The sequence below is a fragment of the Camelus ferus genome, chromosome 29 (assembly GCF_009834535.1).
Source record: "Camelus ferus isolate YT-003-E chromosome 29, BCGSAC_Cfer_1.0, whole genome shotgun sequence".
NCBI lineage: Eukaryota > Metazoa > Chordata > Mammalia > Artiodactyla > Camelidae > Camelus > Camelus ferus.
This window is the reverse complement of record NC_045724.1, coordinates 3877187-3898125: the sequence shown is the minus strand read 5'-3', so window position 1 is coordinate 3898125 and position 20939 is coordinate 3877187. Positions and strand designations below refer to the sequence as shown.

At 39.0% G+C, this 20939-nt stretch overlaps 1 protein-coding gene across 1 annotated transcript in view; it reads left to right on the top strand.

The window, feature by feature from the left end:
• The first annotated feature begins 2319 nt into the window (after positions 1-2319).
• Positions 2320-20939, top strand: part of ATP6V0D2 (ATPase H+ transporting V0 subunit d2) — a 50749-nt gene continuing 32129 nt past the window's right edge. Inside the window, 2 exon segments of the mRNA XM_032469882.1 lie at positions 2320-2744; positions 15613-15784. Of these exon segments, the coding sequence (XP_032325773.1) occupies positions 2615-2744; positions 15613-15784 (302 nt within the window). The 5' untranslated portion in view covers positions 2320-2614.

Below are 20939 nucleotides of genomic sequence, written 5' to 3'. Positions count from 1 at the left end.
CGTTTATCATAAATTTTACTGATATAAAGAATGTGTATCACTCAATTTACAAATAACAATAAAATAATACTCTTAATTGTAAACTCCATATAGTCCATTGATTTTCACAGTATGCTTTTGAGACAGGAGGGAAGGGGGCAGGGCACAGCCATTGAAGGAATGACACAGCCACTGAGGACAGGACCAACTGGTTGAAACCAAGATGGCAGAAGATTCCACTTCCAGTAGACCTTGAGCCTCATGGTGCTCCCACAGGTACCATGAGGGTTCCTAGGCTGACCATAAAAGATCAAAAAGTGGGCAGGGCCCAATTCCTGGAAATCCCCACCCCTTTCCCAAAATAGTTGAAATAATCTTCCTATTCATTAGCATATGAAATTACCGAGTCCATAAAAACGAACTACCCTGCACCTCGTGGTTGCTCTCTTTTGCCTTCTGAGATGGCCCTGAATTCTGTCTATGGAGTGTTTATCTGCTTTTAGTTTAAACTAAACACCCCCACACCTCTCAGTCTCTCTCCTTCTCACCTTTCTGAGATGGCCCACGGTCTGCCTATGCAGTGTGCATCTTCTAAGCCGTTCTGCCTGCTGAGTGTGTTGGACCACACTCTGTCTGTGGAACGTGTATCTCCCTAAGTCAACTTGCTTTTGTTTTACCATGTCTTACTCTTGAATTCTTTCCTGCACAAGGCAAGAACCTAATCTCCGGCAACACTTTCACTCATCTTTATTCATTTCTAGTATCTATAGTCAATCTACCACTGCAGTTGACAAACAAGTGTAGTTCCAACACGGCTGTTGTTGACTTTTACTTACATTAATGAATAGGACAAAAAGGAAACAGTGAAGACATATGTAACATGAGTGGCTTCTTTGCTGACTCACATAATGGTTTTTGAATACTGAAAGACTATTTCTTCTTCTTCTTTTTTTTTTGAAATTCACAATGTAACTAGACATACCACACACTTTCAAGTTTAATTTGCATTAGTAACATTTTCCTTAAGACTTTCTTAAGTCCAGGTGAAGAACAACAACAAATCAAGCCCTGATTTGCAGCAATTGCCTATTTTCATGGTGAAATACTCTCACCATGATCCACTTTAAGCCACCATTGCAACATCATTCAACCCAGTGTTGAGAAGAGATGTGTGATAGTGCACTGTTACATAAAACATCTACTATACACATACAATAGACATAAAGAACCTCACGTGAATAAATAATAGTAGAATGATTAGGGAACAATGAGTTTGTTTTAGTAATTAATCTAATTGTAAATCTGCATTAAATTGAACTGTATAAACTGCTGATCTGCAATGCACTTTTAATCCACAAAAGTGGTAAGTTCATTATGATTCAACCAAAAATGTACCCCAGGAGTTTGGGTATGTTTGAGTTTGAGTATGTTTTGAGGTTTCAGTTGGAATTTGAGTTTTGAGCCCGAGTCTGTAATTGGGGGTGGGGGGTGGATAATGATAAAGATAATAATAAGAACCTCTACTGTGTGTTGAATACTTTCAAAGTGCTGGGCACTGTGCTGAAAAACTGGTTCTCTGTAATTTTCAGCAACTGAAACAGAATTTACATTGACTGCATCTTATTTAGCTTCTCCCAGTTTGGAAATACTGAGAAAGAGACTGGAGGATTTCTGACACTTTAGTTAAGAATTTGACACAATATATATGAAAGTGAAATACTATATATGCAAAATCATGTTGGGAATATTTGATACAATTTTTGAACTAAGTATTGGGGAGAACCAGCACTCCTTTTGGTTGTGTGACACAACAGTTAAGTCCTGGCTTAATTACACTGTGCATTTTGTTTTGCCTCACGGCTTCTGAGAGTTGGCTCTTTATTTGTGATTTGGGTAATAATACTATCAGGGCAGATTCTCATCTGAGCAACATAAGATTGAAATGGTAAAAACAAAATGCAGAGTGCCTTATTGAAGGGTCGGAATTTAACAAGGTGCTTATTATTTGCTTGTTGTTGTAGAACCACAACACTGTGTCTGTTGTCAGGATTGTTCTCTGGTCTCTGCCCCAAGATGGGGGGTGGGGAGGGGACCAGCTACCCGTCTTTGGCCATGTTCCAGCATTACTGGCCATGTGTCTTACAAACACCAATTCTGCTTTATTAGCTTCTCAGGGTTCTTCAAACTGCCTGCTTGCCTTTACAGAAGTTAATTTTTTTTTAAGCCCTCTCTTTCTTCCTACTCATAGTCCTCAAGACATTTAGGACAAATGTAATTTACAGTTGAAAGCTCACAAGGTCAGATGGGGGAGGGATGTTTTCAAAACTTTCAGGGGCAGCACAGCCGGGGAGGGGCCAGCTGCCCTGGGAGGGGGAGGGCAGAGCCCTGACCCCCCCTCTCCCTGCAGGGGGTTGCTTCCTGGGTTCACCCGGGTTATTAGCTGATTCACTGTTGATGGAAAAACAGGGCTGGGCACGCTGTGTGGACAGTCACTGAAGGCGGAGGAAACTAGTCTTGAAAACCCTGACAATCAGCTGAGAGAGAACTCCTGATCGCTGCTGGCACTGTTTCCAGACGGGGCCAGTCTTCGAGGTGACCGAGACGCCGAGCTGCTTCAGCGGTGGTCACTTCCCCCATGCTTGAGGGTGCCGAGCTCTGCTTTAACGTGGACCATGGCTACCTGGAGGGCCTGGTGCGAGGGTGCAAAGCCGGCCTCCTGACCCAGCAGGACTACGTCAACCTGGTCCAGTGTGAGACCCTGGAAGGTAAGTGCTGCTCTTCTCATCATTTCAAAAAAGAAAAAGGGCTTGATGCCACCCGCTGGAGTGTGGACCAGGGGCTGTGTTCTCCCGGACTGAGTCCAGGGCGGGCTTCTATTCCCAGGGTCCTGACTTCAGGGGTCTACAAACTTGGACAAAGGGAAAAAAAATTACATCTCCATTTTCAATATTCTCTAAGTGAAATTTAGCATTTCCCCTTATTATGAATATAGGCAGTGCATCACGGTGGTTAGCACTTTGTCACCAATAAAAATTCAATATTTTCATTTTCAATGATTTCCTGTATTCCTTTGTATGTATTTTCATTCTACATATTTAGAAATATTATTTTGAGAAGGAATTCACCATAGTGTCCAAGGATCTATGGCCAAAAACAAAAACCTTGGTCTGGAGAATTTTATTCTATCCCGTTTCTCAGTGTCTATTAATATGAGAATATATACTTGAGGTTTGTCTTTAATGAAGTTTAAGATAAAAATCAAGAGACCAGGAGACAGGCATGTGGGGAGGCCATCCCTGGATTTAAAACTTCTGACTTTGACCTCTGCCGGGTGTAAGTAGGTAACCAGGGGCTCAAAGCCTCCAAGCCTCAGATTCCTTATTTGTAAAGTGTGGTTAGTAACTCCTGCTTTGCTGGGTTACTCGGATGAATAAATGGGGCAATACATGAGAGAATGTGTTAAGAACTGTGAAGCACTCTGCAAATGGATATTACCCTTTTAAAAAAAAAAAACAAACACTTTATCGAGGTGTAATGGACATACGAAAAGCTGTACGTATTTAATGTATACAAATTGATGAGTTTAGAGATAAATATACACCCATGAAATCATCACCACAATCTGTGCCGTAAACCCATCCATCACCTCCAAAGGTTTCCTCTTGCCCCATATTATTAATAATTGTGTGTGTGTGTGAATTGTAGGCCCACAGTAGATCTCTAGGACTCATTCATCTTGTGTAATCCTTTGACGAATGCCTCCCCACTTCCCCCTTCTCTCTGGGAATTATCTTTAAGCTACAATATTTTCAAAACCTTACCAAAGATTTCACACCTATAATGTAGTTTTTTTCATGGTAAAAACAGCTGCACTTGCTTATCTTGAAACATACTTATAAAATCAACATGTGTCAATAATAAGGTGCTTTAAACTGCTATATATAAGACAGATATACAACAAATTCCTTCTGTGCAGCACAGGGAGCTATATTCAGTATCTCGTAGTAACCTATAATGAAAAAGAATATGAAGAAGAATGTAGTCTGCATATGTAGGACTGAAACATTATGCTGTACATCAGAAATTGACACAACATTGTAAACTGACTATACTTCAAATTAAAAAAAATTTTATCTTAAAAAAATAATAAGATGCTTTAGAATTTCCAGATTATTCTAGAAAAAGCAAGAAAGCAGTAAGAATCAAGACTGCCAGGAAGAGTATTAGAAGGCAAAAGCAAAGCAAAAACCTTGAAGGTGACTTTACAGGCTTCTTAAGTAAGGCTAAGAGCCCTGAGGTCTCTTGTTTATGGTTCTGACCAGTTAAAGCCAGAGTTAAGGCAGAACTTCCCAAGAGACATTCTCCTTTCAGCTAGAAAAAAATCTTTTAGGGATAACTGATTTTGTTGGCTACAAATAATTACAGAATAATCCCAAATCCTAAATCACTTCAGCATATTTAATTAGGAGCTTGGTGCCTGGAGAATGTTAATCATGGGTAGAAAAATCGGCATAAATTGAGGTAGAAAAAATTAACGAAACACAGGCCATACTGAGTGCTTCTGAGAGAAGCCATTTGAATGAATTCTGAATAGTTCTCAGTCAGCTTTTAAAGGGGCAAAGGAATGCAAATTTAAACACAAACCATAAATAAAATATGTTTATGATACAAAACAAGATTCAGCCAGCTCACTGAAGAATTCAGAGAGAAACCACCCTCAGCTCCAATGTGGGGGAAAAGGGAAGGTTTCAGACCCTCCTGAAGACCTGAAGAAAGAACTTTCTGGGAAAATTACACACAGGTGGATACATATGGAATTTTACACATAACATCAGGGGGTCGCGGACACCGGAAGTCACCCTGCACCCCCGGTAAGAAACCCTGCTATATACACCATTGCTTTATTATCATTATGTCTCACGGTTTCTACCGTTCTTTCCTCCTTATAATATTTTTTTTTCAACCATTTGTTTCACAACTACATTTGAATCTGTTGCCAATCCACTGTTTGGAGACCCCTGGGAATATCAAATATGAAGCATCAAACTATGGGTTATAATGACTGTTGAGAAAATCAGTCTAAATAAAGTAAGGGTTTCATGTCCTCAGTTAACAGTCGAGGACACTGAGGCTCAGAGCGGTGACTAATTAATGCGGCTCCTTGTCGGGGGGAGTGTACAGACATCAGCGTCTGTTTTTCCACCAAAATGTCAGCTTCTGAGCATTAACTGAAGATACATGCATGGGTCCCTGTTGCTCTCAGCTCCGTGTTGATATAGAAAATAACGTCTGCCTTGCCTGAATTTCATAGAACGTTGGGAAGTAAACCATTTGCTGAAAAGCAAAGCAACTGTGGCACGTGTGAGTGCGCTGAGAAACCCAGCCACCTTCCCAGCTGGCTTAAGAGTGGAAGAGAAGAAATCAAGGACATTTATTGGGATAGAAGTTACGGACTTTTAGGGCTTCTGTTTACTTGTGCACAAAATATGCACCACACAAATGGTGGGTAAAGAAGAGTGGATAAAACAGGGTCAGGATAGCAGTACCATGTGTTGAAGCCGGCACTTTCTTTAAAGAATAGCTAACTTGGCAAAGATAAAATTTACCTTTAGTCTTCTAAAATCCTGTAGTCTTTATTAATTTTTTTTTGCTTGTTTGTTTGGAGCTGGGGAGGGAGGGAGGAGATTTATTCATTTATTTATTTACTTACTTTATCGTGGAGGTCCTGGGGATTGAATCTGTCCTGGTATTAACAGCTCATTTTAGAAACACTAGGAACACATCGGGTTTCAGGGAAACTTGCAAGACAGAAAAATGAAGTCTGTCCGGAAAAGCTTTGAAAAGTCTTAGTATTTATGATTGTGCAAGTGTGGTCAGAAATACTCATATGCTCCAAAGCCTGACCCTGACTAACTGTCACCTGCATCGGTCACTAGGACCCTCTGTGACTCAGACCTTCCTGGGTACAAGAAAGGGAAGCTGGCTCACACGGCCTGTGTCTCTGGTCCTGCTTGGGGGCTGTGTATTCACATAGAAAGTTCTTTAAAAGTGCCTTAAAAAAAGTTCTTGAAAAGTGACTTGAACCAGAATAATAATGTTAAAAAGACATAAAATAGTCTTTAAAAGAATTAAGACTTACTTTTTTTTTAATTAAAAATTTTTTTACAGCAGTGGTAGGTTCCCAGCAAAATTAAGGAGACAGTAGGAAGACTTCCTCTATAACCCCCATCCCCAAACATGCACAGCGTCCCGTGTTACCAGCATCCCCCACCAGAGTGGTACATTTGTTACAATCAGTGAAACCACCTGGTACATCATAATCACCCAGGGTCCACAGATTACACTGCAGTCACTCTTGGTGTCTCACATTCTGTGGGTTTGAACAAATGTATATAACATGTATCCACTAAGTATTCTACGTAATACACAGTGTTTTCACTGCCCTAAAATTCCTCTGTGCTCTGCGTCTTCTCTTTCCCCCTGACCCCCACCCCTGGCACACCCACTGATGTTTTTAGTGTTTGCAGAGTTTTGTGTTTTTCAGAATGTCACACAGTTGGAATCATACAGTATGTAGTCTTTTCACACTGGCTTCTTTCACTTAGCAATATGCATTGGAGGTTCCTTCATATCTTTTCATGGCAATACTGCTGTTTCCATCAGATTTTTAAAAAAATACAAGTAAGAGTGTTGTAAGTATTCTTTTCTCTTTGGAAAAGAAAAAGTAGTAAAATTAATACTTCAGAGTTTTCTAAAATGCAAATCAAAACTACAATGATGTATCAGCTCACACCCATCAGGATGGTCATCATTAAAACATCCATAAATGATAAATCCTGAAAAGGGTGTAGAGAAAAGGGAAACTTCCTACACTGTTGGTGGGAATGTAAATTTGTGCACCACTATGGAGAACAGTATGGAGTTTTCTTAAAAATAACTAAAAATAGACTTACCATATGATCCCATTCTTAGACATGTATCTGGAGGAAATGCTAATTTGACAAGATACATGCCCCCTAATATTGATAGCAGCACTATTTACAACAGCCAAGACATAGAAGCAACCTGAATGCCCATCTACAGATGACTGGGTAAAGAAGATGTGCTGTATTTATACAATGGAATACTACTCAGCCATTAAAAAGAATAAAACAATGCCATTTGCAACAACATGGATGGACCTGGAGATCTTTGTACTAAGTGAAGTAAGTCAGAAAGAGAAAGACAAATATCATATGTTATCACTTCTATGTGAAGTCTAAAAAAATGACACAAGTGAATTTTTTTGCAAAACAGAAGCAGATCTGCAGTCCTAGAAAAATCTTACAGCTACCAGAGGGAAGAGGAGGCGGATGGATAAATTGGGAATTTGGAATTTATAGATGTTGACTACTATATATAAAATAGATAAACAACAAGGTCCTACTGTATAGCACAGGGAACTATATTCAATATCTTATAACAGCTTATAATGAAAAAATATGAAAAGGAATATATATGTATAACTATACTTCAATTAAAAATAATACTTCAAAGCTCTAGAATTTGGTAAGAAATAGCCTTTTCTAAAATACGTACTAAAAGTGTCCTCAGGCTCTCAGGGTGTGGTGAGTCTTTACCTCGTCCTCTCTGCTGTAACTTTTGGGAAAGGAATGGGAGAAGCTGATTGCATCTCACTAATAATTACTTCCTTTTCAGGGGACATGACTTTCATTCTTTTCCAACTGGGCCTTCAAGTGGGAATTAATTCATTTATTAAGCACTTTCTACTTAGAGCCGAGGGAGTCAAGATGAAAAAGATACTGTCCCTGCCCTAAAAGGGCTCCCACTCTTGAGACTAAAAATATTGGAAAAATAAGAACCCTTCATGAGGGCAGTTGGGCCTGAAAATTCCAGATGCATATACACTTGGCCTGGGGCGTCATGTAGCATTGTTTGGAATAGGGGAAGATGAAAAACAAATCAAACATCCATCCGAGGGAACTGGTTAAATGAATTATAAAACATTCCCTTAACGGGATATTCTGCAGCTATTAAAGAGAGAAAACACGAGGATGCTTCTAAGAAGACTACTGATGAAGAAAGATGGTGGGGAGATATTAAATGAGGAAAGCCAGGGGAAGAACTATGTAGCATGGTAGATACTCTTTTACTGTAAAAGGCAGATCCATTTTTTTCAAATGTATTTTCTGTATGATTGGATACAAAGAAACTGTGAACGTTTCCAAATGCAAATAGTAGTTCCTGGGGCTGGTAATGAGTGGTGGGTGGGGGGAGATAGGAGGCCTTTCACTGTTTACCTGGATTTATACCCACTACCTGTTTTTAAGTTAAGTAATTCACATAGAAAGATTTATTTCAGAGGGCTTTCTCCGAGCTCCCTCAGACATCACCTGTACTTCTAATTATAGCATTTATTTCCTTGTATGTTAAAAATGTACATACAATACTGACTTATATTAAAGATGCATGTCCAGTTCTGTCACTTTCCTATTCAGACATCCTTCAGTGGCTTTCATCAGGCAGGATAAACTTCACTGAGTTTAAAAGTTCAAAGCTCTGTCCCATCCCTACCTGGTAAGCATTTCCTCAGAACCTTCCTGCCTTTTCTACAGTTATTCCTTTTTTTTATCTTTTTTTTTTTTTTTTTTTTGGTGGGGGTAATTAAGTAATTATTTATTTTTAGAGGAGGGACTGGGGATTGAACCCACGACCTTGTGCCTGCTAAGCACGTGCTCTACCATTCCCCCCAATACAGTTATTCCTTCAGTCACAAATTCCATTCTCCATCCTGCTTGCTGGAGAACACCCATCCCTCTTTAAAGTCTCCACTTCACAGTCGCTTTCTCTATAAACCCTTTCCTCCTGTCTCCCTATTGGGGTAAAACTGACAAGCCTCAACGTTGTGCTCTGCGATACTTGGTAAGGGACCTAGCTCTGTGTGACATTTGCACAGGTATGTCACCATGGGGCAGGACGTTTGTCTCCTTTATCTAGCCCCCTGAATTATCACAGTTAAGGGCTTAACTCCTGAATGAATAAAATAAATCTGTCGCTTCCCAGATTGTAAGCTTCTCAAGGGCAGAAACTATAAACGTATCTGATGGCAGAGGTGTTAATTAACTAGACAGGACAGTCCTATCACAATGTAAATGAATATCAAATCACCATGATGTACACCTTAAATATCTTACAATTTTATTTGCTGGTTATACCTCAATAAAACTGATTTTTTAAAGACATTTTTTAAGGGTAGAAACCACACCTTACACCTTTCTGTCTCCTAGCTGCCCAGGCCTAAGGCTGTTTTTTTGTCCATAGGAAGAATCAAAAAATAGACATTAGCAGTGTCTGCCTGTTTGAGTTGAAGTCCCGGGTCTCCTACTCTCCGGCTCTGGGATGTTAAGCCAGCTGCTTAACTTCTAGCCGTGGTGCTTTCTTATCTGGTATCTCCCTGGCCTAACTCCCAGTTACTGGGGGAATGAGAAATTTCTGAAGATGTTTTGTAAACTGTAAATCATAAGAATTCCTGGGAAGTCATAAGAACCCCCCACCCCCACCCCGAACTGCAGTGTATACACAACAGGAAGGAGTTTACCCTCCTCTGCTAGACTTTTCTCCTCATTTCTCCGTTATGGTTAATGGTGTTTGGTGTATGATTCTAAATAGTTGTTTCTGTTCTCCTTCAAAGAGCACTAGTTTATCTTGGACACACTCATTCTATAAATAAATGAAAACAATAAAAATTATAAGAAGGGTTTAAGCCTATAGGGAACCACATCTGGAAGAACAGCAGGCTGGAAAAATGCCAATGAGATGGGGATGGGGGTGGGGAGTAGAGCTGAGATGGCAAGGTATTCTAGGCCCTCAGGGAGAACTAATGAACTACACAAAGAAAAAATAAATAAAATCGGATGGGTGCGAAGGAAAGCAATTTGGCTGCAGTACTAAAATACCTGGAGATAAGGCAGGAATTTAGGCTGGGAAATTTGTGAAGGACCTTGAAGGTCTAATTATGGAGCTTCAGAGTATTGAACAAGGGCAACAGACATGTCTGAATTGTTAGTCAAATACATGGAAGCATGGAAAACATGAACAAGTTATTTCCCTGACCCTCAGTTTTTTCATCTGTGAAATGGGGATTATTGTTAAGGTTGAGGGATAATGTATATTAAAAATCATTCTATCAGTGGTAAAACACTCTCCAAATATTATGAAAGTTGCTTTTAATCTGCCTAAAACCCAGTAGCTCGAAGCTACTTATAAGATCATCATAAGGTCAAAATATTTCTTAGGAAAGATTAAACACTGAGGCATGGAATACATGAAGAGAAGGGAGCCTGGGAGAATCTGTCAAGAGATTGCCATGGTGATCTAGGCGCCAGGTGCTCATTCTAAACTCGGGATATAAAGAGTGGAAATCTGAGAAGATATTAAGGAACAAAGCAGGGGATTTGGGGTTAATAAAACACCGAAGAGGACTTGAAGTTTTATCACCATAAGAAAGGTAGTATGTTAGCAAAAATGGAGGAAGAAGTGTCTGGTTTTATAGATATAAATAGGTTTATTAAAATCTGAGTAATTAAAAGATATGATGGTAGACTCTAATATATATTTTAAGAAAATTCAGGTTTAGAGAATAAAAATCAACATCTTAACCAATTAAATCAAATTATTTTGGAAGTAGTTGGGTACAAGTGAGGTTTATAAAAAGCTCTTCACCCACATTGTCTTTCTAAATCCCCACAACAACCCAAAAATGTAGATTCAAAGGAGAGACAAGTATCTATGAAATCTCATATGTGGAATCAAAAAAAAAAATAAAAGACACAAATGAACACATTTACAAACCGGAAATAGACTCACAAACATGAGAAACAAACTATGATTACCAAGGGGAAAGGGGCAGGGAGGGATAAATTGGGAGTTTGGGATTAACATATACACCCTACTATATATAAGAGATAAACAATAAGGACCTGTATAGCACAGGAAACTATATTAAATAGGACATGGGACTATAGTGGAAAAGAATCTGAAAAAGAATGTGTATGTATATGTATAATTGAATCACCATGCTGTACATACGAAACTAACATAACATTGTAAAATCAACTATGTCAATTAAAAAAAAAAACCTAAAATGTAGCTTCTATACCCATTTTGCAGATGAGGAAACTGAGTTCAGAAAGATCTGAAGGATAACTTCCCTAAATTCAGCACCAGCAGAGGGTGGGGAAGAGGCAGGGGAGCTGCTCAGAGCATCCTTTACAGGTACTTCTGAAAGTACTTCTTTGGCATAAGCTACCTGGGAGGTGAAAGGTCTGGGTATCCATTTTTATAGAGTCCCAACAGGATGCTGCACAGATAAAAATAATCTGCCCAACAAATTATTAGAGAGGCAGTGACAACCAGATAGTCGTCCTGCCTCATTAGCCAAGTGATCTCAGGTAATTCCCTGAACTCGGTGACTGCAACCCACAAAAGACGTGTTTTTACATTATGACCCATTACGAATGTACGCACACATGCAGGCACATGTACATTGATGATTCTCTGGGTGATATCCTCTGATATTTGTTCTAACAACTGAATCTATTTCCTCTATGCTATTGTGTTTGAGGCAGATAAAGTTGATTTAGTTGGTAGTGATCTCACAGTTCCTCATTTGAATAAAAAAAAATGCCACTTGCCACACTACTTTGGATGAAAAAGAGTGTAATTTTCCAAAATGTTCTCTGTGGGTGGCTCTATTGTTTTCTGGTGGCTTGGGAGGTTCTGTACCATACTGTTTCCAAAGAAATCATTCAAATTAATGTGTTAAAGACTTTTGGTTCCTACAGTTAAGAAGCTTGTTTATTCCAAGTGTATTTGACCACAAAGTGTTATTCATCATAGCTATTTAGATAAGCACTTGGCGAAATGCAAGGAAAAAATTATGTGATCCTATTTTTTTTTTCATTCTTCAGTTTTATTAGGTAGCATTGTTACAATTTGACTGCACATATACATGTAAGTACATATACACAATATATTACACATATTTTTTAAATTTATATATATGTACTGTTCATTGTTTCTAAGAATGTTTAGAGCTTTAGCTTTTTAAACTTACATAGTTATCAAAGGAATAAAGCCAACAACAAAATAAGAATTAATTCAAAAAGATACATACACCCTGCTATTAACAGCAACATTCTTTGTAAATGCCAAGATATGGAAGCATCCTAAATGCACATCAATAGATGAGTGGATAAAGAAGATGCAGCATATGTATGTAATGAAATACAACTCACTCACAAGAATGAAGGATATTTTGCCATTTGTGGCCCTTCATTCACTTTTTTTTCTTTTTTTCACTTCAAAAATGAGAATTTTATAACTGGCATAAACATTTCCATTGCATCAAAAGACAACAAAATACCCAGAAATTAATTTAACCAAGAGATTACCCATACTCTGAAAACTGTGAAACACTGATGAAAGAAACCAAAGATGATACAAGGAAATGGAAAGATATCTTGTGCTCTCCATTGGAAGAATCAACATTATCAAAATGGCCACACTACCCAAAGCAATCCACAGGTCCAATGCAAGCCCTGTCAAAATACTCACAACATTCTTCACAGAACTAGAACAAACAATTCCAAAATTTATATGGAACCATAAAAGACCCCAAACTGCCAAAGCAACCTCTTGTAGATCTTTTTTTTTTCCCCCCTCCTTTTTGTTCTCTTTTCTTATGGCTTGATGACTAGAGAAGTTCCTTTAACATTTGTTGTAAAGCTGGTTTGGTGGTATTGAATTCTTTGAGCTTTTGTTAGCCTCTGAAGCTTTTGATTGCCCCATCAAATCTGAACAAGAGCCCTGCTGGGTAGAGTGTTCTTGGTTGTAAGTTTCCCCTTTCATCACTTTAAATATATTGTGCCACTCCCTTCTGGCCTGCAGACTTTCTGCTGAAAAATCAGCTGATAACGGGAGTTCCCTTGTGTGTTATTTGTGGCTTTTCTCTTGCTAATTTTAATATTTTCTCCTTCTTTAGTTTTTGTCAATTTGATGACTATGTGCCTTGGTGTGTTCCTCTTTGGGTTGATCCTGTGTGGAACTCTGTGCTTCCTGGACTTGGGTGACTGTTTCCTTTCCCAAGTTGGGAAGCTTTCAGTGATTATCTCTCCAAAAATTTTCTCAGGTCCTTTCTCTCTCTCTTCTCTTTCTGGGACCCCTATAATGCAAATATTAGCGCACTTCATGTTGTCCCAGAGTTCTCTTAAATGTGATCCTATTTTAAAAACTCTAAAATGATAAACACTATGGTTGTTATTGACAGATAATGATATTATCTCAGGGCAAATATTTCAGGTCCTAAGATTTTCTTAGAATCTGAATGCAAGTGTCCCTTGGATCGTCTTGGGGCTGGGGAGACAGGGCTCCTGTTAATCCCAACTGGTTCTCCACGGATCACAGTATCACAAGATCCCTTACAGGGTCTGAAACATTTGAGACATTTCATTTCAGAGTCTCACTGGCAGCTGAAAGGTTTGGAAGTTATTTTGCATAAAAGAAACATATGTCCCATGAACAAAATATCATGGTTTTGGAAGAAATACCATTTGTGTCACTTCTGTTGGCAAATATTCCTCCGTGCTGAGAATGCAAACTGTCATACTGAATAAAAATCTGAACTGTCAAAATAGAAGCCAAACAAGACATGGCAAAAGAGTATAATTTTTTAAATTAAGTTAATTAAATAGGTAATTGAGCAAATAAATTCTGGAGTCAGAAGAAGAGTGTTTCTGATGCATGATCTAATCCAGATTCTGAGAGAGAATGCCTGTCAGCTGAATTTCAGAGACTCAGAACCACCCGAGAGCCTTTGAACCCATGTTCCCCCCAGTTACCAGAGCAGTTAGTTCATAGCCCTCAGGCGCTCCCTGTGATCCTCAGAATTAAGGATGTCACACCACACCTTCCTGGGGACAACACCTGCTCACTGCTGGCTTCATGTCCCACCTGTCTGTGTCACCCACTTAATGCTTCAGCAACACTACCACTCCTGCACCAGTTCATGGGATGTGCTCCTTGCACTCTTACGTGGCACCTTAAGGCTGATCTCTGACTTAACCCTCCTGAAACTTTCCTAGGCTCTTTTGCTCTCATCCCTATGAATCTTACTCTCATTTTCTATGTTCCCATAAATCAAGGTTCTCATCTTCATCACTGAACTTACTGCTTGAATCATCTGTTTGCTGTGCCTCCACCCTTACCAGATTGTGAGTTTCCTTGAAGAGGAGGAATATGTCTTGGCCATCTTTGGGTCTCCTGTGGTTTACAGCTCGTAATAAATGCTTGATAAATGTCTAAAGGAAAAAGACAAGAAGGGCCAGGATACTGTACTGGCTCCAGTTGTGTGCTAGAGGATGCCAAAGACGTTTGTGATATTCAGATATTTAAGAACACTTAAGTGTTGAGTACTATTCAAGGAACCAAAAGATAAAAGACATAACCAAGAAAGCAGAACCACGTTTTTGAGTTACCATGTTAAGTCTTTGTAATATCCTGGGAGAGGTGCTGTCCTGGAAGTATTCTCCAAGTACTTTGAGACCCAGATCAGTCCGATTGAATCAGTCTGCCAGACAGAGCTAAGGATTTCTGGAACAACTGATAAATCTAATTTAATTTGTTGGCAATAAAATACAGATATTTAAGGTGTAAGGCTGGCTTTGAATCCATTTATCAATGTGATCTTGATTAACCTCTCTGATCTTCAGGGTTCTTATCTGTAAAAGGGGGTAAAAATCATTCCTCACTCATAGGGTTGGCGTGAGTATTAAATGAGATAATACACGTTTGATACAATGCCAAGTACACAATGAGCACTCGATTGCTAGTAACTTATTTTAATGTTGGCATTCTTTATAATGAGCTATCTGAAAAGAGTCGGAGGATGCTAGAGAATGGAGTATGGGGTCAGTATTAACAAAAATATAGATGCTGGAAAACAAATGGTTTGTTCAGGATAAAGTGACAATAGATGAGATTGGAAACCGTTTAAATTATCTGTCAATTTAAAGGTTGTCTAGCATGGTCCCATTGAAAGGATGCTGAAAGTTAAGAATGAAGAGAGCTATCTCCTAGTTTAAGCTTCTCTGCTGTTATAACACCCATTGAGCCTCACTGAAGCTCAGCACCTTCATTGGTGATGAAGGGATATTGATGGCTGCCCACTCCATCTCCCACACCCACAGTAAATATTAGTAATAAATTTTTCTTTTCCATCTAGCTGGGCAGTTTTCAAACGACTAAAGTCAGCTCAGGTAAAACCAGTTTGCAGTCTCTGGCTAGATGGTATCTCATGTTCTTTTCAGCTGTGCTAAACTTAGACTTTTTAGGTAATTGAAAATTGTTATGTTGCTCTAAAATATCTGTATTAACACTGAATTGAATAAGAAACTTAGTACTCTAGAGATCAACACGCAAGTCTAAATCACACATAGACCTTATGTTAAGGTCTAATAAGATAATAATAATTAGATATGTGTTTATCATAAAGTTATTATAAGTTCAATGAATGTTGTAAAGGTTATTCATGCTTGTTCAAAGTTTGACCTGATTTGGGGTTTCATTTCATTTCAGATCTGAAAATTCATCTCCAGACCACGGATTATGGCAACTTCTTGGCCAATCAGACAAGTCCGCTTACTGTTTCCACCATTGACACGGAGATGAGGAAAAAGCTATGCAGAGAGTTTGAGTATTTTCGGAATCATTCCCTGGAGCCCCTGAGCACCTTTTTCACATACATGACGTAAGTGGTAACAGGAAGCCCTACTCCTCCCCAGTGTGATTATGCAAACGACCCCCCCGACAGGTACGGTGGGGTGTTAGGCTGGCATGAGGCTTGAGACCTTTAGTATTGTTTGTGAGTTTGAATACATTCAAATCTGAACAATCGATGAGCTCCCAGAGCCGCATTTTCAGCGTTAGAAAGTAGAGTTCATTTATTGATCAACGTGATTCTGTAGGCGGCGGTGGCTTCCATATAAAGCAGTGTTTTCTTTTAAAAACATAAGTAATGCTGATGCTTCAAGTGTTCCGGCTGTTGGAACTGAAGGGCGATGCCACGTGACATTTTCGGATCACTTGTGCGGTTGGGGTTGAAATATCCCAAATTGTTCTTGAGCTATCCCTTCCCCTCGCAGCCGCCGAAGGAGCACCCATCATAGTCGTATGTGCTTTACGTCCATCCTGCTCCACTAGCAGTGGTTCCAGTCTTTAAGTGTGAAGTCCCTTCTTCCTAAAAAATGTTTGAAGTTCTGTACAACAGTAAATTGTATTTATTAATCCAGTTAATGAATTATTTCCAGTGTTCAAAACTTTTAAAATTGAAGTATAGTCGTTTTACAATGATGTGTTAATTTCTGGTGCACAGCATAGTGATTCAGTTACACACACACACACACACACACATATATTCCTTTTCATATTTTTTCATTATAGGCCAGTACAAGGTATTGAATGTAGTTCCCTGTGCTGTACAGTAGGACCTTGTTTTCTATCTATTTTATGTATAGTATTTAATATCTGCAAATCCCAGTTTCCCAATTTATCCCTCCACCCCCCCAACTTTCCCCTTTGATAACCACAAGTTTATTTTCTATGTCTGTGAGTCTGTTTCTGTTTTGTAAATAAGTTCATTTGCATCATTTTAAAGATTCTACATATAAGTGATATCATATGATATTTGTCTTTCTCTGTCTGACTTACTTTACTTAGTATGATCATCTCTAGGTCCATCCATGTTGCTGCAAATTTTTTTTGGCTGAGTTGTATTCCATATTCTTTATCCAGTCATTTTTACATGAACATTTAGATTATTTCCACGTCTTGGCTATTGTAAATAGTGCTGCTATGAACATTGTGGTGCATGTATCTTTTCCAATTAAAGTTCCCTCTGGATATATGCCCAGGAGTGGGATTGACAGATGATATGGTAACTCTATTCTTAGTTTTTTGAGGAATCTTCATACTGTTTTCTATAATGGCTGTCTAGTGCTCAAAACTTCAGACCTCTCTAGTTGCCCTACCTGACAGCTGGGAAAGAACACCCACAGTATTTGAGCTGTTTATTATATATACACAATTTAGATCTAATATACAAAGTTAGGAATACCAGACCCAGGCCCTAGGCTGGCTGCGGAAGGCATAAAAGGAAAATTCCCCTCTATTCACATGTCCCCTTCTTCCTCACTCAGTTCCTCTCCTCCCAAATAAGCACTTCTCAGTTTCTTCCATAGTTTTCTAGAAAAAATATTTGCATCGTGTAGCGTATTGATACACACTCAACCCACCCTAGCTCCACATTTCAAATGTCGACAAATGGAGACACTTTTTTCCTCCACTTACTATTTCTTAGAAATATTCTCATCGACATCATTCTCTTTTAATAACTGCATAGGCGTTTGTGTTTGGTATTACATCCTGACTCAATTTACCAGGCGTCTATTAATAACTTTTTTCCATTACAAACAGTTTTGCAACTAGCTTATCACTGGGTAGGTCTCGAATTTATTTCTAAGCTGAATTTCTAGCAGTGGAAGTTGTGAATCCAAGAATGTCGCTTTTTTGTTTTGGTAAATTTTGCTAAGTTGAACCCAATGAAAATAACGCCATTTTGGGGGTTTTGCACCCCCAAAACAGTACGTGAGAAGGCCTGTGACCCTATACCATTGTCAACATCAAATACTATCTTTTTAATGATTGCTCATCCAATAGGTTAAAAAAATTGTGTCTCTTTCCTTTAATTTATATTTCTTTATTAGCAAAATGGAACATCTTTTCACACTCACAATTCATGTTTTTGCTACCTGCCCAAACACTGTCCATTTTTTTTATTGAAATATTCAGCATTTTTTGTTGATATGTACGGGCTCTTTGTAAATTAAGAAAGTTAGCCTTTCATTGTGTTGCAAAATTTTTGTCTTAATGTGAAATAATTTAATTTTTACAGGTTTGTTTTCTTTTTCTGTTGCTGTAGAAACATTGAAATTTTTAATTAGCTGTAATGGTCAGTCTTTCATTGTACAGTCTTCTGGATTATTGTGTCCTGCTTAGCAAGGCCTTCTCCACTCCAAATAAATAAATTCCCCTGTCTTTTCTTCCATTCTTTTGTTGCTGTTTTCTCCTTTTTTATATTTAAAACTTCGGTTCACTTAAAATTTATTTTGGTGCAAGGAATGAGACGAGGAATTCAGATCAAATTGTTTTCACCAAATAGCTCTCTCGCTGTTTCTGTACCATTTCCATAAATAAGCGAGTGGAAGAAATGATCGTAGTTCAAGGCAGGAAGCAATCGCTGATGTGCTGAGACAGAGACTGAGGCTTAGATTGCCTTTGTTCCTTGCTTGTGCGATCAATCCTCCTATCAGCGCTGTAGCCTAGGGTTTTATTTATAGGCAAGAAACATGCCAACATTTTTTTAAGAATCCACCAATACACAACTAGTCAGGGGTGAAGATCTTGGGTCTGACTCAGTCCAAAGCCGAAGCATTTTCTGAGAAGGACTCTGGAAAGCCTTTCCTGAAGGGCTGACTTTGTTGCCTCGCCTGGAAATGCGGTAGAATTTGAGATTCAGGAGAGGGCTGAGCATCTGGGGTTGAAGCATGCATGATGAATAAATGGTCAGTTTTGGCTGAAGTAGGTTGTGCAGAAAAGGAAGGAGAGAAATGAGGAAAAGAGGCTAGAGAAAGAAATTCTAGCCCGATTACAGAATCTTCAGTGGCAGGCTAAGGAAGTTGGGCTTTATCACATCAGAGTATTTTTCATGTGTATGTGTGTGTTGTTGGTATCTGCAAAACTCTTAAAAATAAAGACCTTAAGCAAAACCCCAAATGTAAAAGAGATGAAAGAAAAGGCCAGCTTTGCTCCCAGGATTCCTTCTTTTCCATAATGGTTGTGGTGAAGTAGAACATGCTCGAGCTTTGGACTGAGCCAGATCCGAATTCATATCTAACCTAATCTAAGCCTGAGAGAGAGGCTTTGCGAATAGTGATGCTTCCTGCACAAATGTCTGGCACGGGTAATTATGGAGGCATTAGAAGTTCCTGAGCTTGAGACAGGAGGGAAGGGAGAGCAAGATAAAGAGATGAGGTTAGAGGGAGGTTCCAAGTCGCAGCACCAAGAAAGTGTTACCCCAAAAGAGGAAGGAAAAAGACCCCAGTTCTTGTCTTACCCGAAAGAGAAGAACTCAGATGGGAGACGGAGCATTGTGTAGTGAAAGATTTTAAAGGTTTTATTAGCAAAGGGAACGCATGCCTCCAAGAACAGGAGGCGGGCTGATCCCAGGGCAGACAGCACTGGTCCCTGTTTGTCCCCTTCTCTTACATCCTCGCTTAGAGGTGGTCTCTTGACTGATTGACGGCTTTTGCCCCTGGAGGGTTTAGTCATGTTTGTCCCCTTTTGCACATGTCCTTACCCGTGATGCACACAGAAAAACCTGTAGAGGGGAGCCTAAACCGCAATGCTAATTATATTACAACAAGCACTGGGCCACGTACGATTAGGTCCTTGTCATGACCCTGCAGTTTTCGACTGTCGAGTTCTTACCGGTTTCTTGCGGGCACTCATTTGGAGGAAGTGAAGCCCCTTTATGCTGGAGGTGGGTAGACCGCCGTCTTCCAGACCATCCTCCTCCTCCTCCACCTATCTGCCCAGTGCCCCCGTTTATCTAACTACCTAACAAGCTGAAAGACAAGACAGCCCTGGTTGTGTGGCAGTAGGAATGACAATCAAAATGCTTGACAACATTTATGGACTGTTCCTATAGCCCAAGCCTCTGCTAAGTGCTTTACAGACATTGGCTCATTTATCGCTCCTGACAGGTCTTGCTCGGTTCTCACCATCCTCATTTTAAGGATGAGGAAACAAATCTGAAAAGCGGAGGAGTCGTGATTTGAAATAAATGTTAGCAGTAGGCTTTATAAAACGATTTTGCTCAGATTTTAGATGAGTTCAGAAAATCTGACCCTTGATGATGAGAGAAAAGCGTCCAATTTTAAATGAATCAGAAAGCTGCCAGGTTTTGTACTTTAGGGGTTGAGAAACAGTCTCATATGATGGAAATCTGCCCTAAATATATTAGGAAATACTCAAGCTGTAAGAATGACTCTGAGTCGTTTGGTCAAAGGTCCTTCTTACATGATGATTCCATGATTTGTTTCCTAATTGCAGAATCTGAAACCTGCAAGGAGCCTGAGCATTAATTAAGCAAGCTGTCTTATTCCATACAAATTACCATGTTGATCTAGTTAAAATATACTGTTTCTTAAAAAGTTACTAAAAATTCCAAATAATTCTAGTTATTAGCAATGTTTAAAAACTGTATATAAGAATACAGATAATCACAAAGCCCTGGGGTAGAATGCTGATGCAAAGTTGGACATGGAAACACAGTTTTGATAGTATTGGTATTGTTAGCAGTGTTAGTGATGGACATGTTTTAATTTATCTTCTGCCTCTCTCTCTGTCTCTCTCTGCCTCTTTGTCTCTCTCTCTGTTGGCTGTGAACTCCTTGAATAAGTTCTTTCAGTATCTCTATCTGGACTCACAAGTGCATAATGGACACTGAATATTTGTTGAAGTGATACATAATCATGTATTTAGTAATACCTTACACAGAGCTAGAAAAATACTTCCAGGCAATTCAGAATATTTTTTTAAAATTTTTATTGAGTTATAGTCATTTTACAATGTTGTGTCAAATTCCAGTGTAGAGCACAATTTTTCAGTTATACATGAACATATATATATTCATTGTCACATTTTTTTCCCGCTGTGAGCTACCACAAGATCTTGTATATATTTCCCTGTGCTATACAGTATAATCTTCTTTATCTATTCTACATTTTGAAATTCTAGTCTGTCCATTCCAACCCCCCTCCCCCTTGGCAACCACAAGTTTGTAT